Source organism: Gavialis gangeticus, unplaced genomic scaffold, assembly GCF_001723915.1.
Source record: "Gavialis gangeticus isolate Ggan-Ray unplaced genomic scaffold, GavGan_comp1, whole genome shotgun sequence".
Lineage (NCBI taxonomy): Eukaryota > Metazoa > Chordata > Crocodylia > Gavialidae > Gavialis > Gavialis gangeticus.
The window spans coordinates 112206762-112226178 of record NW_017729024.1 but is presented as its reverse complement, the minus strand read 5'-3'; the positions used below and the strand labels follow the sequence as shown (position 1 = coordinate 112226178).

Here is a 19417-nt window from a genome sequence, read left to right as displayed (position 1 = left end):
CTTGGTAAAAGTCATTGTCTCTTCAAGTAAATTATGTGTTTTTATTGGGTTAATACATTTTCAGTGACAGCCGAATTCTTAATACCCAGGTGTTTTAAAGGCTTCTGGATACTGCAGTTTTTGCTTGGTCTTCCCACTGCTGTATGACTTCAATAGGGATGTCAAACTCGATGGATGTGGGGCTGGTCTGAGGGTACCACATGCAGTATGCACCCCAGAGAGCTCCTGTGTTAGCTCCAGCCCCAGGGGACACACAGCACATGGGGCTGGTCCAGATTGTATGCTGCATGTGGGGCCTGCACAAGACTAGCCTTGCATATGCAGGATTTGGCATAAGCAGCCTGTCTATGAGCCTGATTCTAACGGGCCCTGGATTCAGAGCACAGGGCCAGTGTGGCATGGGTGCTGCATGCAGCGCGTGCCCCAGACTGGTCCCATGCTGCGTATCAGATGGGCTCTGTGCACTGCAGCCAGCACATACTCTCTGTAGGCTGGATGATAGGCCTCTGTGGGGCAAATCCAGCCAAGGGGCTTTATTTTTCGATATCCTGAACTTAAAACATCCAGGTCAGTTCCTGCTATCTTCTCTCAGTCCAAAGCAATCAGATATGTAAATTTTTAGATACAGTTTCTATGAGACCTGGATGGTCTGTATGCTAGTTTTTATCCTGATTAATTTTCAATTTAGCCCAGATTGATCTCTGGAGTCTTCAAAAAATGTGTGATATGGTTAGTAATGGAAACATTAAGAGAGACACATAACCACAGCAGTATCATTCACACTGCAAGTACACCAAGATTACCTTTAGATGTGGAAATGGATAAAGGTCAAATACTTTATTAAAATTAATCAGTGGAGCTGACCAGAAAGGCCTGATAAAGACATAGATTCCTCTTTTCTGCACAGCTCTGTTAACCATACAAAATCCTCCTGTTTCTCACCCTTTCCAAAGATTTGTGCTTTGTTGCTGAAGGTATTATTTGGCCAGGGTCCCTATGTGTATATCAGGGCAGTGCAGGAGAGTGCTGAACAAAGTATTTCATGGGGAATATTCCATGCCACTGGTTTCATTGGGAGATTAAGCTTTACTTCCCAGGATGAAGCCCTAAAATCACAATCAGGCAACACAACAAAGCCACTCCTGGAGAAACTTTTTGGCTGGATCATGCCTTTAGCCAAAGAAACATGACCACCAAAAGGCTTTGAAACTTCTGTACATAAAAGGTTTTGCTTTTCTTCAACTTGGATATGTTAAGTGGAAAATCACTTTCAGTGTAAAGTCGATTTCTTCTGTTTGCCTTCGCTGATTAACTACATTTACTCTTTCCAAACTAAATGGTTTCATAATAACTGACCTGGCTGCTCTGGGATGTTCTCCTCTCTGAATGGAATGGACCAGCTTTTATTCTTCCAACTTCTAGTCTCACAGTACCTAAGGAACACTAAAAACCAAGTAATTTATAACACATGTAACCCAGGCAGTACTCCAAGAGGTACCCCCTCTCCAATTTAAGGGATCAAAGCAGGTGCACAGGCACTGTGGGAGGTGTAGGGACTCTCTTCCCCCTACAGAGCAGAGCCAGACCACCAATAGGGATTTAACCATATACCTTTTAATATTGGGAACATAACAGGCATAAATCAGAGGGTATAGTGGACACTACCATGCCCCAAGGGGGCAAGATTCAACAAAAAACAGGGTTAACAAAAAATAAAACACAAACAGCAGAACAAACAATACTGGTTGGTGAAATATAAAAAGGCACAAAATGCAAAATGTCAAATGACAAGGAAATATAGGGCCTTGGTACCTGGAGGGGGAGAAAACACAATGGCCCCTTTCCACTGCAAGACTTGCTTCTTGTTATCTCACTCACCCCAAGTCACCTCAGCTGGGACTTGAACGCAGACCTCCCATGTGGTTGGCAGGAATGCTGCCACACAGCCACCACTGTTGGCACTGCTCTAGCCTGCTAGGGGTCTTGACCTTCCTGGAGTCCCGGCCTCACTTCGAGCTGCCTGGCCTTCAATCGGAGGAGCTGAAAGCAGAGCTGGGAACCTCTCAGGTCGCTGCTCAGATTCTTCCTGGAGCAGGGAGAGCCTCTCCTGCTGGCTGCAGCCTCTCGTAGGGGATCCTGGAGCCCAGTGGGGAGCCTCTCCTGCTGGCCGCATGCTGCACTGCTGAGGGTCCCACTGCTGCCTGCAGGTCCTGCTCTTTCAGGCTCTTCCGGGGCACTGCTCCTGCCCCGCTGGCTCAGCTCTTGCCAGGTCTGTGAAGCTCCTTCCTTATGGTCCCTCACTGGTCTCTCCCCTGAGTCAGCCCACGCTGCCCCTTTTATCCCCCTCCAGGTGACCCAAGGGACCAATCGGAGACATGGGGGGTGGGGGGGGTGAGTCTCTGGGGCCTGATTGGTGCGGAAAGGGAATCCCAAGTCCTCCAATCATCTTTTGCCCTTTCAAAACCCCTGGGCTAGGTCACTGCCAGCTAGCCCGTCACACACACATCATTTAAACTGAGCCTGGATATCTTTCTGATGTGTATATATGCTATAGCTTGAACAGAACTTATGGACTCAGTGAAAAAATTACTGGTTGAGAGGTTTTTTAGCTGATGTTACATAGATGGCCATGTTAGATGATAATCTGGTCTTAAAAGACATAAAATGACATGGCATCACCACCGCTCCTTTCATCTCAACAACTGCCTAAAACATCCAACGCTGAACACCAGCAAACTTAGGAAAAAAGCTGGATGTCTATCCCAAATTATTCTCTAGTATCGTAGATTCATAGATTCATAGATTAAGGGTCGGAAGGGACCTAGTAGATCTTCTAGCCCGACCCCCCGCCAGGGCGGGAGAACAACAAAAAACCCCAAAAAGAGAAACGGGACTCAAATGAGTCCAGCCAGGTAGGCATCCAGCCTCTTCTTAAAGACCCCCAGGGTCATCATCTCTATGATGGTCTGAACAAGAACTCTGGATCCATCCTAAAATTTAAGGGTAGTTTGAATTGACTGCCAAACACTGGTTTAGTCTTCTTTGATGTTACCTTTAACAAAGCAGCAACAGCCTCCTGGTTAGCATTTCGAACGTCTTCTCCATTCACCATTAATATCTGATCTCCTTGCATCAGTCTCCCATCTGCATCTGCTATTCCTCCTTTGACAATGTCTGACACAAACACCCCAGTATCATTTCTGCAAGCACATAAGATATTATGTATTACACTAATATACACCTGAATTAATTTACTATCCAGGCTTTTGAAACTTTTGCTTAAAATGCTGTTTCCTGTAATGTTTATGAAGTAATATTGAGCTAGATCCCATTGTACCTTACTCCATAAGCTACTGAGTTGGGACCAAATAAACTGAAAAGCTATTTGCCTTGTCTTGTTTACTACTGCAAAAAAGAACTGGCCGGCACTGACAAAACAGGGTCATGTAATAATGGTCTGAAAAAGACCATTTATATCCTCAATCAAGACACGGATCATCCACTGGTTTTGATCCATACGAATTATCTAAAAGCAATGATAGATTTTTCAAATTATTTTAAATTGTGGTCAAATAGAGGTTTACACAAGCTCAGCACATCTGTGGCAGACCTTTCCACCAGTGTTCTTCAGACTAAGTCTCCCAGAAAATTAATACCTTTTCCCAACGATACTCAATCCAAGGCCTTTGCCTGGCTTCTTTTGCAGCTCTATATTGAGAACATCATACATATCTTCTTCCTTGTACTGGGCTTCATCTCTGTACACAGTGAGACGGACTTTTTGGGGTGTCTGTCTGAGAACATTTATTGCTTCATCATGTGTGGCACTCCTGAGATCAATCCCATTCACCTGCAATATAACCACAGGTTGAGTGTCGGATGTTAACTGAGCACGTTCATAACTTGAAAGAAAAGGTGACTACATTTTTTCATGGTAATTTAAAGTGATATACATAAGACCAAACCTCTAAAATCTGATCCCCAGCCCAGAGCCTTCCATCTTTGGATGCTGCTCCTTCTTCATACACCTCATGAATAATGATTGCTCCCTGTGGATTAATAAAAATACACTGCATATTGAAGGAACACCTTTAATACACACGGCAGCTGGCCCTAATGTTAGCTTTAGAGAATCAAATGTTGAAAACATGTTGCTGTGAAAAGAGAAGGCAGTAGCCAAACAATAAAAGCAAAACAAAACAAAACAAAAAATCAGGAGTCTGAAAAAGAACCCAAGTTCCTAATGCTAAAAGCAAAAGACCTTTAAGGATGTTACATTTTCTTCTACATGTAACAACAACCAAACCCATTTTAAAAGGGGACTGGACAAACTAATGGAGGAAAGGTCCATCAGTGGTTATTGAACATGATATTTAGGGGTATCACCTCAAAGTTGGGACTTCTTGCACTTTGAATGCTGGAAGCTGTATGGGGAGAGGGACAAGAAATGGATCAGTCTATCCAGGTTCTGCATAAATATTCTTTTCTTTAGCAGGGGTATAGGTTGTAGCCATGTTGATCTTAGGACATAAGCAGACAAGGTTCTTTGGGTAAATCTGATATATTTTATTAGACCAACTCAGATTGTTGGAAAAAAATCGTCTTTGTAAGAAGATCTCTTCTTTCGGGCACAAACACCCTTAGTCAAGACCTTTCCTTTAGCATTCACTCTATGCCATTGTGAGAGAGACTGACCTAGTCGTTATGCAGAGGGAAACAGCAGACCTACACCCACTGAGAGAATTAACTATAAGGCTCCCTGAATCAGGGAGGCCAGGAGAGGCATAACAGCTGATTACCTGGGACAACAAGAGAGAAAACAGGGATGGGAATGTGGGTCACAGGTTTATAACAAGTGTTTCAAGAGGGGGACATGGAGCAAAGCATGCTGGCCAATGCCCACTGCCCCTCAAATGAGTCCAAGGATCCCATGGACACTGCCTAGTGAAACTGCCAAGAGACACAAGCAGAGGAGTGATTAGAAGATGGCCCCACAGTTGCCGGGTTTCTCCTAGCCAAAGCCTCCTTCCTGCTCTAAGAGACAGTGAGTTTGGCCAGAGCCAGGAGGAAGTTTACTAGGAGGAGTTCCTGGGACTTGATGGGGCATAGATGAGGATTGCCTTTGAGAGACAGGCTACCAGATCACATGGACCCGTGGTCTGACCCAGTATAGCATTCCTTATATTCTTAAGCTGAAATCAGTTCTATAAATTTATTTATTGCTTCCAGTCACTTGCCCAAAAAAGCCCACATTTACCTGCAGAGAAAAAAAGCTCTCTCTCTCATAGGGACTTTAACTTAGTACCATGGTCTCATTTTGAAGCAGCATTAATTTACTAACCAATAAGGTGTCTGCTCCCCCTACAATGCTCAGCCCAAGACCAGTGCGTCCTTTGGAGATATCAATGGTTGTTTCACATCCTGGGATGATTGGACATGTAGCTGGGTCAGACGCTAATGTGGCTGGAGTGGAAGACCTGCTTGTATCTAAATAAAAGTTACAATGAAACATATTAGCTATAATGAGTGGCTACAAGTAACTGAAAAACAGCCTTTATATAAAATTGTGAGACATCACTGACAGTCTTACAGGAATATCTGCAAATGGGTCCAAAATGTAACCTAATCTGAAACATTATTAATGTGATTGTACAGTTCCTGACCCAGCTCTTTCTCCAAAAAGGGTGTGCTGTACAATGGATAAAATCACTGCCCCTAATCTTTGTTTAGCCTTCATAACTGCCACAAACCTACATATACTGAGCTTGTTTCCAAAGGCATATACAATGCAAACTGAATTATTTATTCAGTGTCTAGACCACAGTCTGCTGTCCAGCAGTTGCATACCACATGCACCCCACTGAAACAAACTGAATTAAATGAATGGGAATTGTATTCACATTAATAAGGGCATATACCAACTGAATATCTGAGTGATTAAGATCACAGATAACAAGAATGCATATTATAATGGAAGACTGTGAATGTATAACATATACCCTCCTTTATACAGCTTTGTACCTCTCTCACATCTAGGCCTAGCACATAGATGTTCTTGCTGTTTATGTTTTAACAACTTTTGTACATTTTAAATATTACCTATATATCTGTCTGAATGTTGGAGAGGCAGTGTTGCTTGCTGACTAGAGGAAAGGCCAGGATTTTAGTTTTAAGCTAATCTGGAGCTCTGGTGCTCTGGGCAACCTTAAAAAAGTTTTTAGGTCAAAGCTTACAGCTAGATAGGTACCTCAGTCTATACTGCCCACCCCCACAATATAGCTTGGCAGCAACAGTATGGTAGCCAGGCAAGCAGGTTAACCCTTCCCTGCCTACTCCTCTGAGACAATCAGTGCAGGCAGCCACAAGTAAGCAGAGGGGGAGAGAGGGGGAAGGGGGAAGCCTGGAATGGGGCAGGAGGGAGGATTCTTACCTTTCAGTCTTCCAGGACCCTGCTGGCCTAAATGTGTGCCTATTCCCAACTTGAGCTAGCACTAACACCAATTAACATTTATGCAGCTCACAGTGTAACATGTAACAAGGCCTTTACACTGGTTTCCATGCCTAAGGTACTAGAGGGAAGCAATTCCTGCACTCAGAAATGTATGAGGATAACAATTGTGACTGGTCCTAGAACACAGATGCAAATATCTGGGGCAGGTCTTTGCAGATGTTCATAATATTGCTTTTCATTTTTTTTTTTTACTTCATTCATGTGAGATAGGGCAGAACAGGAGGGTTCTTACTTTTAACTGTCTCTGATTCCAGTGACCCAGAAGGTAGAACCATCACTGGTTGCTGAAGGCTCTTCGGCTCACCTGTGGTAGCACTGGGAAGTGGTGGTGGTGCTATTTGACTATCATGGTCAGGCGAGTTGACCGTAAGCTTCACTGTAGTCTTTGATGTCTTCAACAGACTGATGAACTTAGTAACAAAGAGAACAGACAACACAACTCTCTAATTATGACAAACAGATAATTAGGACATTATTAGGAATGTCATAGGAACTGTTCCATGAACTGGAGCAAAAAATCCAGTGCATGGCAATGTGGGAAATGAGAACAAGGGGGAAGATTGATATTTTGATCAATGTGTGTAAATATGGCAAATTTCTATGGGCCAGACCTCAACTCATGTTAATCAGTTTTAAATTACTTAAATGAAACTATGCCAGTTTATACCAACTTTCAAGTTGTGATGCACAATTTTTGTTAGATTTCCTAGTTGCAACACTATATAGTAATGAATGAAAAACCAGAGAACTGGTATCAATCAATACTGTTTATAGAGAGACAATACCAGAGCTCTTACTGAATAATGGAAGAATGGGATCATACCAGCCAAATACTTTAAGGTAATTCATGCCTCGAGAAGAAAATATAAGAAAAATAGCAAATGAATTAAAGAATGAGGGAAGAAGATGCTGGGGAAGTAAGCAAAAATGGAACAAAACACACTATCTGATCCTTATAAGGGATTAAGCAGCTTTCTAATCCCTTTGACCTCATTGAGAATGGGCAGTACCTCACACTGAGCTTCTCTTAGGCTCATGGCTCTGAAGTGCAATTATTAGAACAGTGCCTACATCAGACTGATATTTTAAGTAGCAGATCTGTTCCTTGCTCTAAACCACATCTGCTTTCTCAGCAAACTCTGAATTTTACTACATCGTTCTCTGTTATCACTGCAGAGCTAACAGAATTAAATAGATTCTATTCTGATTATATTTTATCAAGCAGAATCTGTTTACCCAGTTCTAATCACTAACACTGGTAATGCAACATAAGCCAGACAGGGCACAGCTTGATTCCCTATTGAGGTCAGATTGTGTTTGCAGAGCTCAAAGTTAGCACAAAAAATCTTTTTTAGTTATGAACCGAGTAAATTTTACCTGAAAGCTACGGAGATAGCAAACTTGAAATCATACACTGTTATGTATACAGTAATTTCTCAGGGTTCTATCACAGTTTAATAATTTGTTGTCATAAATTATGCTACCCAGCTGGGAGTGCCTTGCTAGTATAAAATAGCAATGTAATACACACTACTATTAATATAAGTGGCTCCAGTTCTACGTGCTTATCACCTAAGGGAAACTGGCCGGAATAACCGTTCCACTCCAGCTTTCATTCCATACCAGAAGTGTCTTTTTCAGTATACATTGGAAATATATTAATTTAAGTACAGAAAATGATTTTTAGTATAGAATAAGACTACCCAAAAAGGGAGTCAATGTTGCACTTTAAATTCATACTAACTTGTTCTGCAGTAGCTCCTCTGTATAGACAAGCCATAAGAGATGCTGGTTTTTAGGCCTCTAGCACAAGTTACATTTGAAGTGTAGATCAATAAATTGTAACATGCCACATATCCACTCCACATTTATTACCTAATAATAAACCACAAAAATTCTCATCCAGTCACAAAGATGTTACTTGTAAAATATCTTTGCAGCTTGTTTGTATTCCACTTTTATTTGAACACGTGACATGTTACAGATAGGATGACAGTGTTTGGCCAGGTCCTCCAGCATACTAGGGTGGACTGTTTTCTCTTTTTCCTCTAACCCCTCCTGCAAAGAACTCTATGCTGAATTTTGCTGCTCCAGGGTGCCTCAGCAGGAAACTCATGGACCCTCTTCCCATTCCCCAACCAGTGGACAAAGCTGCTTCTTTAAAGAGCCATTAGCATCTTTTTTCTGTGAGATGCAGAATGTAAACAGACAATCAACCTGTTATGCTTTACTTACACACAATAATAATCTAAGAGAAAGGAAGGGAATTTGCTTGGAAAGCTGCTAGTAAAGGCAAAAGAAAGCACATCCATAAAAGCACATCAAAAGATGTTCCAAAAGTTTGAGCCCTGTCGTTCCTTGCACACCCTGCTCTTCATGTGGATTTCCTCTGCCCTGTGCAAGGGTCAAGGGTGCAACTCCTTCACCCAGGGGGAGCTCAGAGCTCATGTCTTATTAGCAGCTGAAGGTGTGGGAGGGAGACTGATAGGCCCAGGTCTCCTCCAAGTCTGGGAAGGCACCAGCAGGGCACAAACAGGAGGCAGGGTGTCCCCCAGCAGGCCAGCCAGCAACTGGGGAGGGGAGGTTTAATGGGGAGCAGTCTCTATGTCCCCCTACCAGCTGGAGTGCTCGCTGTCACGGGGGGGCAAGTGCCCCTGTTATGCGTCATCTATGTTGCCAGCAACTGTCCAGATCTCCTTGCTGGCAAGTGCTGGCAAAGCAAGTTCCCCAAACAGTTTTTTCCCCTCTGGATAATTTGCCTATGAATGTGAACCAGGTGTCATTACATGACAGTTCCCATCAAGCAACAATATCTGTTGCTTGATGGAACAGTCCCTGTTCCCCAGAGCACTACTGGAAGTAACAAGGAATAACGGGCATAAGTTGACTGAGAGTAAATTCAGGCTAGACATCAGGAGGCGCTACTTCACAGTAAGGGTGGCTAGGATCTGGAACCCACTTCTAAGGGAAGTGGTGCTCGCCCCTACCCTGAGGGTCTTCAGAAGGAGGCTAGATAATCACCCAGCTGAGGTCGTGTGACCCCAGCTTCCGTTCCTGCCCATGGCAGGGGGTTGGACTTGATGATCTGCTCAGGTCCATTCCAACCCTGCTAACTATGAAACTATGCTGCTTGATGGAATAACATATGCTAGGAGCCTTAGCCTAATCTCTACTTTCCAGAGCACAACCAATACAACCATACTGGATCTCCTCCACAAGGACAGAAACGGAGATGAATTCCGGTAGGGATTTGCCTCAGAAGGTCACAGAACTCCGTATGTTCCTAAATCACCTTTTCTATGGGATAGCCCACAACTGCTTCATCATCCACTGCCAGTATCTGATCCCCGACTTTCATCCGTCCATCCTGGAAATAAAATTAACAGAAAATATCAGTATGGAAATATTTTCCATTCTTTTTCCTGAATTGATTGGCATTTAATTCACTCACCTTTGCTGCTGTCCCATGGTCAGTTAAGCTCTTAATAACCACTCCATTAATTGTGTCTTCTTCACTGATGGCAATACCAATTCCCCCCTGATCCTATGGGAAATAATAACTATCATCCATTAGATGCTGCATTTAGCAAAGTGTAAGTACATGTATTTATGAGACTATGGTGATGTTTGTAAACAGCATGGAAGTTTGGGCTTTCCTTATACATCTAAAACTATAAAAATTCATTTGCAAATGATCCACCTCCTCCAATCATTAAACATGCTAGAGAACCTAAATAGCTGTGAAGTACTTCTAACTTAAAAGTTAAAAAATACTATTGTATACTATAGAAAAAATAGGGAATGGGAAATGCAGGGGATAGAGAAAAATATATTCTTGCCCTGATGAAATTACTAAAGATTTGTGGTGGCATGAATTTTTCCTGACTATTTTACCCAGAAATATGTAAGTAAATCATGTGGACACTGTTACTTGTGGTATCTACTCCCAGTTAGAAAGAGAAGGCCAGTTGCCAATGATGCATTTGACTAACCTTAAAATCTCAGCTCTTTAATCTCCTGCATACAGCTTTCTTCCATGTGTTATTACAAGATAGGAGACATTTTTCTTTCCCTCCTTTGCCATGTTCATGATCATAGCCATTTTAATTTATAAGTACGATTTTTTTGTTAACAGTATATATGTTGCTTGGACTTGATACTTACAGTATGCTAATTAATTTATTTGGAACAATTTAGTCAATGATTTCATCACAGACAAGAATTAACCAATTTCAAGAACATAGTCATTTGTAGCAGTATAAGAACTGGTTCTCTCAAAATATGAACCCTCTTTGCTCAATGCTTTGAAACTAAACAGTTTTGCTGGGTCAAACAAGTTCACTGAAGGAAAGAGCTAGCATAGCTCTCACTGAGTCTGTACCCATGAGGTCATACCATGTACAGCCAAGTCCTACACCTGTCCCCTAATTCCCTCACCTGCCTTTTCTTAACTGTAAAGTCCCAGTAACCTCTGTGCCAAGCCCTAACAACCGTTTACTGAAATTCTGCACCTTGGGCAAGGAGTGTATTCTTTCTGAAGCACGTGTGACCTGCCTAAATAGGAGAAATGCCTAGCTGAGAGACTGAAGTTGTGCTAATCCTGGGGTGGTTTTGGTCCTACCTGCAAACAGGAGGAGAATGCTTGAAGTTCATATCCCTACCTCCAAGGAAAGGAAAATAGTTTCTCTGCCCACAAAGGAAAACAGCCTCATAAGTGACACTTGGTGAGATTAAGGTGCACATCAACCTGCACACTTTCAGTTTTGTGAAAACTTTAAATTACCTTGGGAAGTTCAACATGCTGAACATTTTTATATGAACTCAAATCTACTGCTGTAACCGGATTTGTAGGATTTGATTCTTTCTGGAAGAGAGAGTATAGCAATGTAAAAAAGTGTTTTATAAAGCATTTAGTTCATCCTTAAAACATTAAAGAAGCCTATGCTTCAACAGAGGCTCTGATTTTCCACACAGACCACTTTATACTGGTGTAACTCCTCATAATCAGGAACATAAGATGTTTCACAGCTGTGCTCAAATCCCATTCAGTTTTCCTTGTGAACATTTTCTGTCTTTAAACCATAACAAATAATAGGGTATTTTTCTATACAGAAAACTGTCATCATCTTAATGAAATAAATTAACCAGATATTTGTTTTTACCTCTTGACTCTGAAGAGCCCCTGAAGTGGAAGGTGAAGATTCTATTGATTTCCCAGGGCAAACAGCCATTTGATTCACTGCATCTTCATTTCTGTCATATATTAAAGCGTATGTTACAGCATCACCAACTTTCCTACTAAAAGGTTAATAGGATGCCTTCATTTATTTTATGTTTATTTTTATGTTGTTGGAAATCACAACACAGCTATAAAAAAGAGAAAGCTTATAATACATGTCGTGTTCAAAGAAAGTTACTGTCATAGCAGCATATACACAAAAAACAAAGGTAAAATTTTTACATGGGAAAGGTTTAATAAAAATTAAAAAAATAAAAATTTGCTTGTACCAAAACTGAAAAAAACATTTCTAAGAAACTTTAAACAGTGTTTACCTGATAAATATGATTTTTACTGTTGATGGTGCACATTTGATTATAGATGAGGCATTCTGATGAGTTCTCCCATAGAGAATTTGTCCATTTATCTATGTGAGTGGGAATGGCAAATAAGTTTGAGAATTTTAATTTTTTTACATTTTAGCTTAATTATGCAAAATCCCCCTTTGCTTGACTTTACCATTTAAAAATTTTAGTCTCCAATGTATTATGGCCTGACTTTAACCATCTATCAGTGCTCTTCCCTAACTGTTAGTGTGATTTCAGATGTTCATGTACTAAAGATGTCCTTTACTACGTTACACTGCCTAGGAGGCAAATCTTTTTTCATTCCTCATTGATTATAGCTTGATTCACTAGTGGTGGAATAAAACAAAACTCGTGTGTAAAGCTGCCAACAAGAAATAAACCATCCATATCAAGCAAGAAAATTAGTATTATTCACTGTATCTCAACATTGTTAACCACTTTACAACAGTCTTCATGTCAAGGCACTTACAGTACAAGGACCCGACCTTGAAACCATTTATGCCTGTGGGTGACTTGACCTGAGTAGTTCCACTGAAGCCCAAAGGAATTCTAAATGTGATCAAAGTAAGTGTGTTTTCAGGGTAGGGCAATGATTTACTCAGACAACGCATTTTTATAAATGACATTTGATGGTGCAAGCACAAAAATGTGGTAAGCCCTCAAACTGAGAATTGGTGAAGTCCATTTTAAGGATAATTTGAAGGAAAGATGAGAGTTTCCTCAGGGCCTCTACCAGTGAGCGCCAAGGGCAGGCAGCAGAACACTGAGCTGCTGAATAAGGGATTAGCAGGACTTGGGCTTTATTAAGAGCAAGCCAGACCCAGGGATTGGGAGGAGGAGGAGAAAGAGCCATATAAGCTTGAGTCCAGGGCCCAAGGCTCAGATCCTCACAAAAGAAGGTGCTCTTCAGGTATGCTAGATGGTGAGATAACTTACATATTTTGTTTCTGTTGCTTGGGGTTTGTGTTCCATTGCAAGACTGGATGGTGGCTGTAAGGGACAAGGAGGCAACATAGCAGGGTGCCTGGGGTATGCTGGGTTTTAAGCCCTGTAAAGGGGCCAAGAGAGTGAGCTGGGCTATAGCCAAGGAGGCCGAGGCCGAGGCCAGGGTATGGGTGCAGCAGGGTGAGGCCAGAGATCCAGCATAGGGAGAGAGAGTGATGGAGGCCAGAGATGCCTGCCGTTCCCTTGATACTTGGGCCAGGGGAGCCAAGAGAGCAAGAGAGAGACCTGCTACAGTTACGGTATGATGACTGGAAGCCTAATGATGAGCAAGGTGGGGCAAGGCACCAAAAACCAAACTCTGGATATCTGAAGGCAGCCTCTCAAATTTATTAACTTTTGAAGGCATAAAGGCACAGCAGACGAGAGTGGAGGCGGCCAATAAGGGGAACTGAAGTAGGAGAACAGGCATAGGGTAGGCCTTTAGGGAAGCCCGTTACAGTGTGGAGGACATATATTGAAGTGAGTCAGTCTAGCGACCTCCCCACAAAGGGGACAAACCCTACCATAAAATCATCAGAGCCCATGACTTCCTCTTTCTTAAAGGCATCCTTACATGTGCTCCAGGGTGGGGGTGGGGGGAGGCTCTTTAATTACAGTGACTCCTGGGAGCGGCTTTAATTAAAAGCACCTGCAGTGTCATGTGTATTCAGTGTCCTGCACTTCAAAAGGCGGTAGGGGCTACACGTGCACTACACTGACTGACACACGGAGGCACTTTAACTAAAGCTCATTTGACAAGCTTTAGTTAAAGCACCACCTCCAACTTCTTGAAGTGTGGGGATGCTGAATACACGACACTGAGGCTGCTGGGTCGTGCTAATTAGTGTGTGATTAATTAAGTCTGCTCCAACACATGCTAATTAGCACGCACTGGAGCAGATGTCAGGCATGTGCCCTATATTCCCACTGCATATAATACAAAATAGAAAAAACAACACTTTCCAGTATATATAATAGCGTATTTTACCAGACAAAACTGTAATTATATAATGATCTACAGCAGTCCACAGAGATTGGTGGGGCAGCAGTGAGACTATAGCTGGATGACATACTATTTTCCTTTGTTTAAAAGTACGTTCTTCTCTTCCCTATGATGCCAAAACTTTTTCCCCCTATTTTATAGCAATGTTATGCAGTACTGGTCTGGATGAAAAAAAAAGTTCCAATCTCAACCATTAGGTGCATACCAGTATGAAAAATCTGATTACAGGAGAATAATATTGAAGTCTACCTGGACTTCAAGAAGGCCTTTGACACTGTTTCTCACCCCATGCTCATAAAAAACTAGGCGACTGTGGCATTGATGCCTACACAGTCAGATGGGTGGTGGTGAATGGGTCAAGGACTAACAGCCACAAACTGATTGAGTGTAGGTTCAGGCTTGATATCAGGAGGCATCACTTTACGGTTTGGGCTGCCAGGCTCTGGAATGGGCTCCCAAGGAAGGTGGTGCTCTCCCCTACCATGGGGGTCTTCAAGAGGAGGTTGGATAGATATCTGGCTGGGGTATTATGATCCCAGTACTCGTTCCTGCCTAGGACAGGGGGTTGGACTTGATCTGTTCAGGTCCCTTCTGACCCTAGAAACTATGAAACTATTGGGATTATGAGACTAGATGGTTAACTGAAACCTTTATGGTGCATTAAGAACCTAACTCTCTGATGTAGCAACAATCAACATACTTATAGTTAAGTATAAATTGCTAAAAACTTACTTCAAGTAACTCATCTGCAATCTGCAACCTGCCATCTTTTCCAGCTGCTCCATTTGGATCAATTCCCACTACAAAGACACTCATCCTAGATCTGTCTTTGTTGCCAGCAAGACTAAGTCCCAAGCCAGCTTTTCCTTTTTCCAGCTCTATCATATGAAGGTCTCCTGGCAGATTTCCATAACGTTGTGTTATCTTTCCTAAATGTAAACAGGAGAAAACTTGAGTGTGGTAGGAACTGAATTCCTATTACAAACTTTAACAAGCTGAGCAGCTGATTAACTTATGCATCTAATACATGCAACTGCAGCATCCCAAAATAACTAAAGTAATTCAGAGAGTGTAACCTACTCCTTTTCTGCTAAAACTAATGTTATTTGTCAAAATGTTTCCAAAACTTCTCTTGGTTTCTCCCCATACCAAAAAATTAAATCTCTTCCACTTTTTTTTTTAATTTTGCAAAGCAATAATCCCCCTCCATTAACTACAGGTGAGATTGAATTCAGAAAGCAGGCACGGTCAATGCCACTGCCACGAGTCAGGTACACTGTACTGAAATTCCTACTGTTCCATTATGCAATGGGTAGAACCTGCACTCACCAGGACCAATGTTGAAAAGGAGTGCATAAAAAAAGAGCAAACAATCTGGTGTTTCAAGAATGTGCGTGTGTTTGTCCAAACAAAACTGAAAGCTGCTGATAACAATTTACACCCAGACTACTCAGCAGATAAAAATGAAGACATACACTTTAGCACATGCTCTCCTCCTACTTCAGCCCTGAGCATTTCAAAATGTTATCATCATAAAAGATAAACTTACTCCAACTGTAACCAAACTCATCCTCCTTATCTGCATCATCTGGGAGTTGGCTGGAAGATAACTGTGCAATATCATAGCTCATTCCTGAAAAGGCTGAAGGAGGGGGCAAAGGCAAATTACAAAATGAAGTCTTTTCTGGTTCTGATTCTGACTGACTGGATGCCTGTGGAGAACAAGAAAAATGTCATGGCTAAGCATATGCAGCCTCTTGTGCAGGCCAATCTAGTATGTGGAAATGTCAAAATGGCAATGACTATGACTTTGAAATTTAAATACCAAGCAACAGGAATTCTAAATGAGAAACAGCACAGAAAAGCTGTGGGAGATAAAAGACGTAAAAGAATGCTAAGCAAGATATAGTAAGGCTCAATGCATTTTTAACAAACAAAACTAACATTAAAAGCCCAATTCAGTGAAGTATTATGCGTTGCTTCATATCGTAGAGTGAGCCTTACGTGAATGAAGGCTGAAATGATTTTTCAATATCAAATCTGCACAAGCTTGTTTTCTTATGCTTTAAAAGAAGTTCAGTAAATATATTTTCTTGTGAAGAAAGATAAAGGAAAGGAGTTAGGATGGTACTAAGGAATCTTTCAAAGGGAGGATATTTAATTGAAATATTGATTGAAAGAACAATTTTAAGAACATTTTACTGTAAGGAAATCCATTTTTTTGTAAGATTTCCGTTTCCAAGATCCTGTTTAGAGGCTTCCTATATAGCTTACCACTAAATGCAAAAATGAGAAAGATTTGACCATAAAAGAAGAAAAACTCCTCTTGGGCCTTGCCTGCCTGATGTATTTGTACTGATAAAGAAAAATGAAATGTATGTGCATAAAAATTAGCACTACAAAAGAATGGTCAAATTTTCAAATCCTTATTCTACAGGGGAAAAAATTTGTTAAAATCAGTTTGTCCAAAGATTATGTGATCATGGAGTGTATGTTTTGGTGCAATCTACTTTGTAGAATTTGCTGTTTATTTAACATATGATCAATGGTAAACACTAGGCAAGAAATCCAGTCATATGCAAGGACCTCATTTAATTAATTATGAGGCTCATATTACTCCACACAAGTTTAGTAATTGGTAAGTCAGGGTCTGAGCATTAGCACCTATAGAACTTCTTTTGAAAATCATTTCAGAATACTGCAGTTTGCAAATACTGTACTGATATCACCCAGCATTTTCCTTCACTACATCAGATTCAGCTATCTCATTCTAGTGAAAAGGTTGAAGACAACTCTCAGATGCTATTCCTGAAAGCCAAAGATTTTCACTTTCATCACCGTGAGCATGTTAACTAAGGATGCTATTGAAATACAACTTTACAGATATTAATTATGGTAATTTATCACCTCAGTATTCCACTGAAAGTATGCTAAGAAAACCAAAAATCGTTGATTTAATCCTTCCAAAATCTGTGAAAATTTTCACCCTTCAGGAGAAACAAACTACTTTCTTTGTCTGCATACTCTCAAAATAAAAAATAAAAAGAATTATACTTTCTTATATGAACCTTCAGATTCCTCTTCTTCAGAGTCTTCTACCTCTCATCTTGAACTTTTATTGAGAAGCTTAACTAAGGAGTTAATAAATAAGTATGAAAAAGGCTGAGAATGCTTGAAGTTAAAATCATTACAGCCTAGAAGGGCATCTGTTTAAATGCCTTTACATTCCAGGCATCGTACACCAAAGGATATACTTCGGTGTTTGCTGTAATAATGAAAAAGGTTCATGGTCTTACATAAGCCACAGCTCTGTTCCCTGGTACCTGTATCTTTGAGCAAGTTCTACACATATGAATCTGTTTGCATAAGTGATGCTGAAAATGTATATGAAAAATCAAAGCACAAAGCAGCCTACTGATGTACTTTCCCTCATCCCAGTCTCCATTTAGGTTTTGATCATAGACTTGTGAGAACTGACATACTAATACTAAAATATGGGAGAATTTTCAGGAACACTGTACAAATAGTAGCAATGAGAGGGAAGTTGGCGTTTGCAGCTTGCTATTGGGATTTCCAGTAGAACACCAGTAACATAGTTATTGGAAAGAACTTCCTTAATTACAGAATCAGAGTTCAGTGATAGTAAAAAACACCTAACATTTATGGCGCCCTTTCATACTGCAAATGAAAATACTTTGACAGAAATAAATAGCATAATATTCCCTCAAGATGAAGGTGGAGTAATTCTAAAATGTCAGTAAAGTCTCTGAATACTTTCTACACGTTCATTGAAGGCCCTGTAATCTACACAAACATTTATATTTTCTAAATCAAAGTAATGCAGCCTTTTACTCCTGTTCTTTAAGATAACTCTGCAAAATGTTGTGGTACACAGAAAGAAATCACAATAAAACAATAAAATCCCTTAGATTTAATCTGGAAAACCTGCTGTATCCTTATTTAATATATGAATACATTTCAATGGATTGACAAAATAAAGCAGAAATAGCCATGTTTGATCAACAAGTTTTCATGTCACTCCCTACAAGTACATGGACAAATCTGTGTGTATGTTTGAAGTTTAAGCGAATGCTGACATGAAATCAATATGAGAGCCCCACGTTTCTTGAGGGACCTAAGAGTAGAAGTAGTAAAGTGCTAACAGTGATTAAAACACACAGGGTCAAGTTCTGTCTTTAGAAGTTAGTGGGAGTTGGGCATGCATATCCAAGGACAGAATTCGACCCTCTCATTCATGGACACACAAAACTTTTGTTCTCTGAATTGGGCCCTGGAGAGAAGACTAAAACATTTTAATTCATGATATACTGAGATACAAACACCTGACAGAACATAAATCCTTTTGGCCATCAGCATCACCTTGGTCAAATCCAAACATATTCTAAAAGGTAGAAAACATACAGCAGCCTCATTTTCTATGTAGTGGGTATATTTGGAAGGAAAAGCAGTACATCTGAGATAATCACATGCCATGTTCAAACGTAAACACTAAGACAACACACAAAGAATGTGCAACACCCACTAGTACTGAGACAAACCTTAAATGGTGTGGGAGCAAAGGGGTTAGTTGGGGAACAACGGAAGGTAACCCTAACTGGATTCGGTACCTCCTACAGTAATAGAAAACAGCAGTCCATATGTTATAGTACTTTCACAATCTGTAGCATTAGACACGAACAACTCCTTTCATGTCAAAGGGATATTTTATTCCCTGCAGCAAATTCATGTTTCATTTTAAAATGGCCAAAATTGGCCTAACATAAACCCTGTTTCAGCAAATCTGCAAATAGTTTTCCGAATCTGTTTCTTATTAATTTTCTCCATAAAAACAGCAGGAATAACAAAAGGCTGTACTCTGAGAAACTGCAAAAACATAAGTTTTGCATATAGCTATGGGTAACTTTAAAAAAATATATAAGGGCTTATTTGGAAAATATAGGCAATTATTCATATTTCACTTCTATTCCCTTTACCTCCCATTTACAATTAGAGGGACAGGTTATATATAACATACAATACATATTCCTTATATGATTTGAGATGTGAGGCCTTAAGGAATTAATTGAAGAAGCACACATATACATCTAAATTCATTCTCCAAATGCACAAGCAGCTACAAGTTACTGCATGAAATCAGAGTTGAATGGATGTGTATTAGGACAGGATTTAATCAAGTCTATATTCTTCTATGTTTTCATAAGTTCAATTAAGAATTAATCACTAAAAAGGAGAATCTAACTATTTTTAGCCACCTAGGCTATCAGTATCCTGCTAGTGATACCAAAAAATGAAGGGAGTTGGGGGGGGGGGGG

At 40.7% G+C, this 19417-nt stretch overlaps 1 protein-coding gene across 13 annotated transcripts in view; it reads right to left on the bottom strand.

Moving 5' to 3' along the window:
• Positions 1-19417, bottom strand: part of MPDZ (multiple PDZ domain crumbs cell polarity complex component) — a 160769-nt gene that overhangs the window by 13259 nt on the left and 128093 nt on the right. For 10 of the 13 annotated variants that reach the window (XM_019517582.1, XM_019517583.1, XM_019517584.1 and 7 more), the window contains 13 exons: positions 15634-15796; positions 14817-15013; positions 12065-12156; positions 11674-11764; positions 11295-11375; positions 9963-10055; positions 9804-9878; positions 6744-6921; positions 5342-5487; positions 3966-4049; positions 3657-3850; positions 3053-3200; positions 1357-1443 (listed from right to left, as the gene is read on the bottom strand). In XM_019517582.1, the coding sequence (XP_019373127.1) occupies positions 1357-1443; positions 3053-3200; positions 3657-3850; positions 3966-4049; positions 5342-5487; positions 6744-6921; positions 9804-9878; positions 9963-10055; positions 11295-11375; positions 11674-11764; positions 12065-12156; positions 14817-15013; positions 15634-15796 (1629 nt within the window). The remainder of the gene's footprint in view (positions 1-1356; positions 1444-3052; positions 3201-3656; positions 3851-3965; positions 4050-5341; positions 5488-6743; positions 6922-9803; positions 9879-9962; positions 10056-11294; positions 11376-11673; positions 11765-12064; positions 12157-14816; positions 15014-15633; positions 15797-19417) is intronic. The other 3 variants (XM_019517589.1, XM_019517594.1, XM_019517586.1) reach the window with 2 other exon arrangements.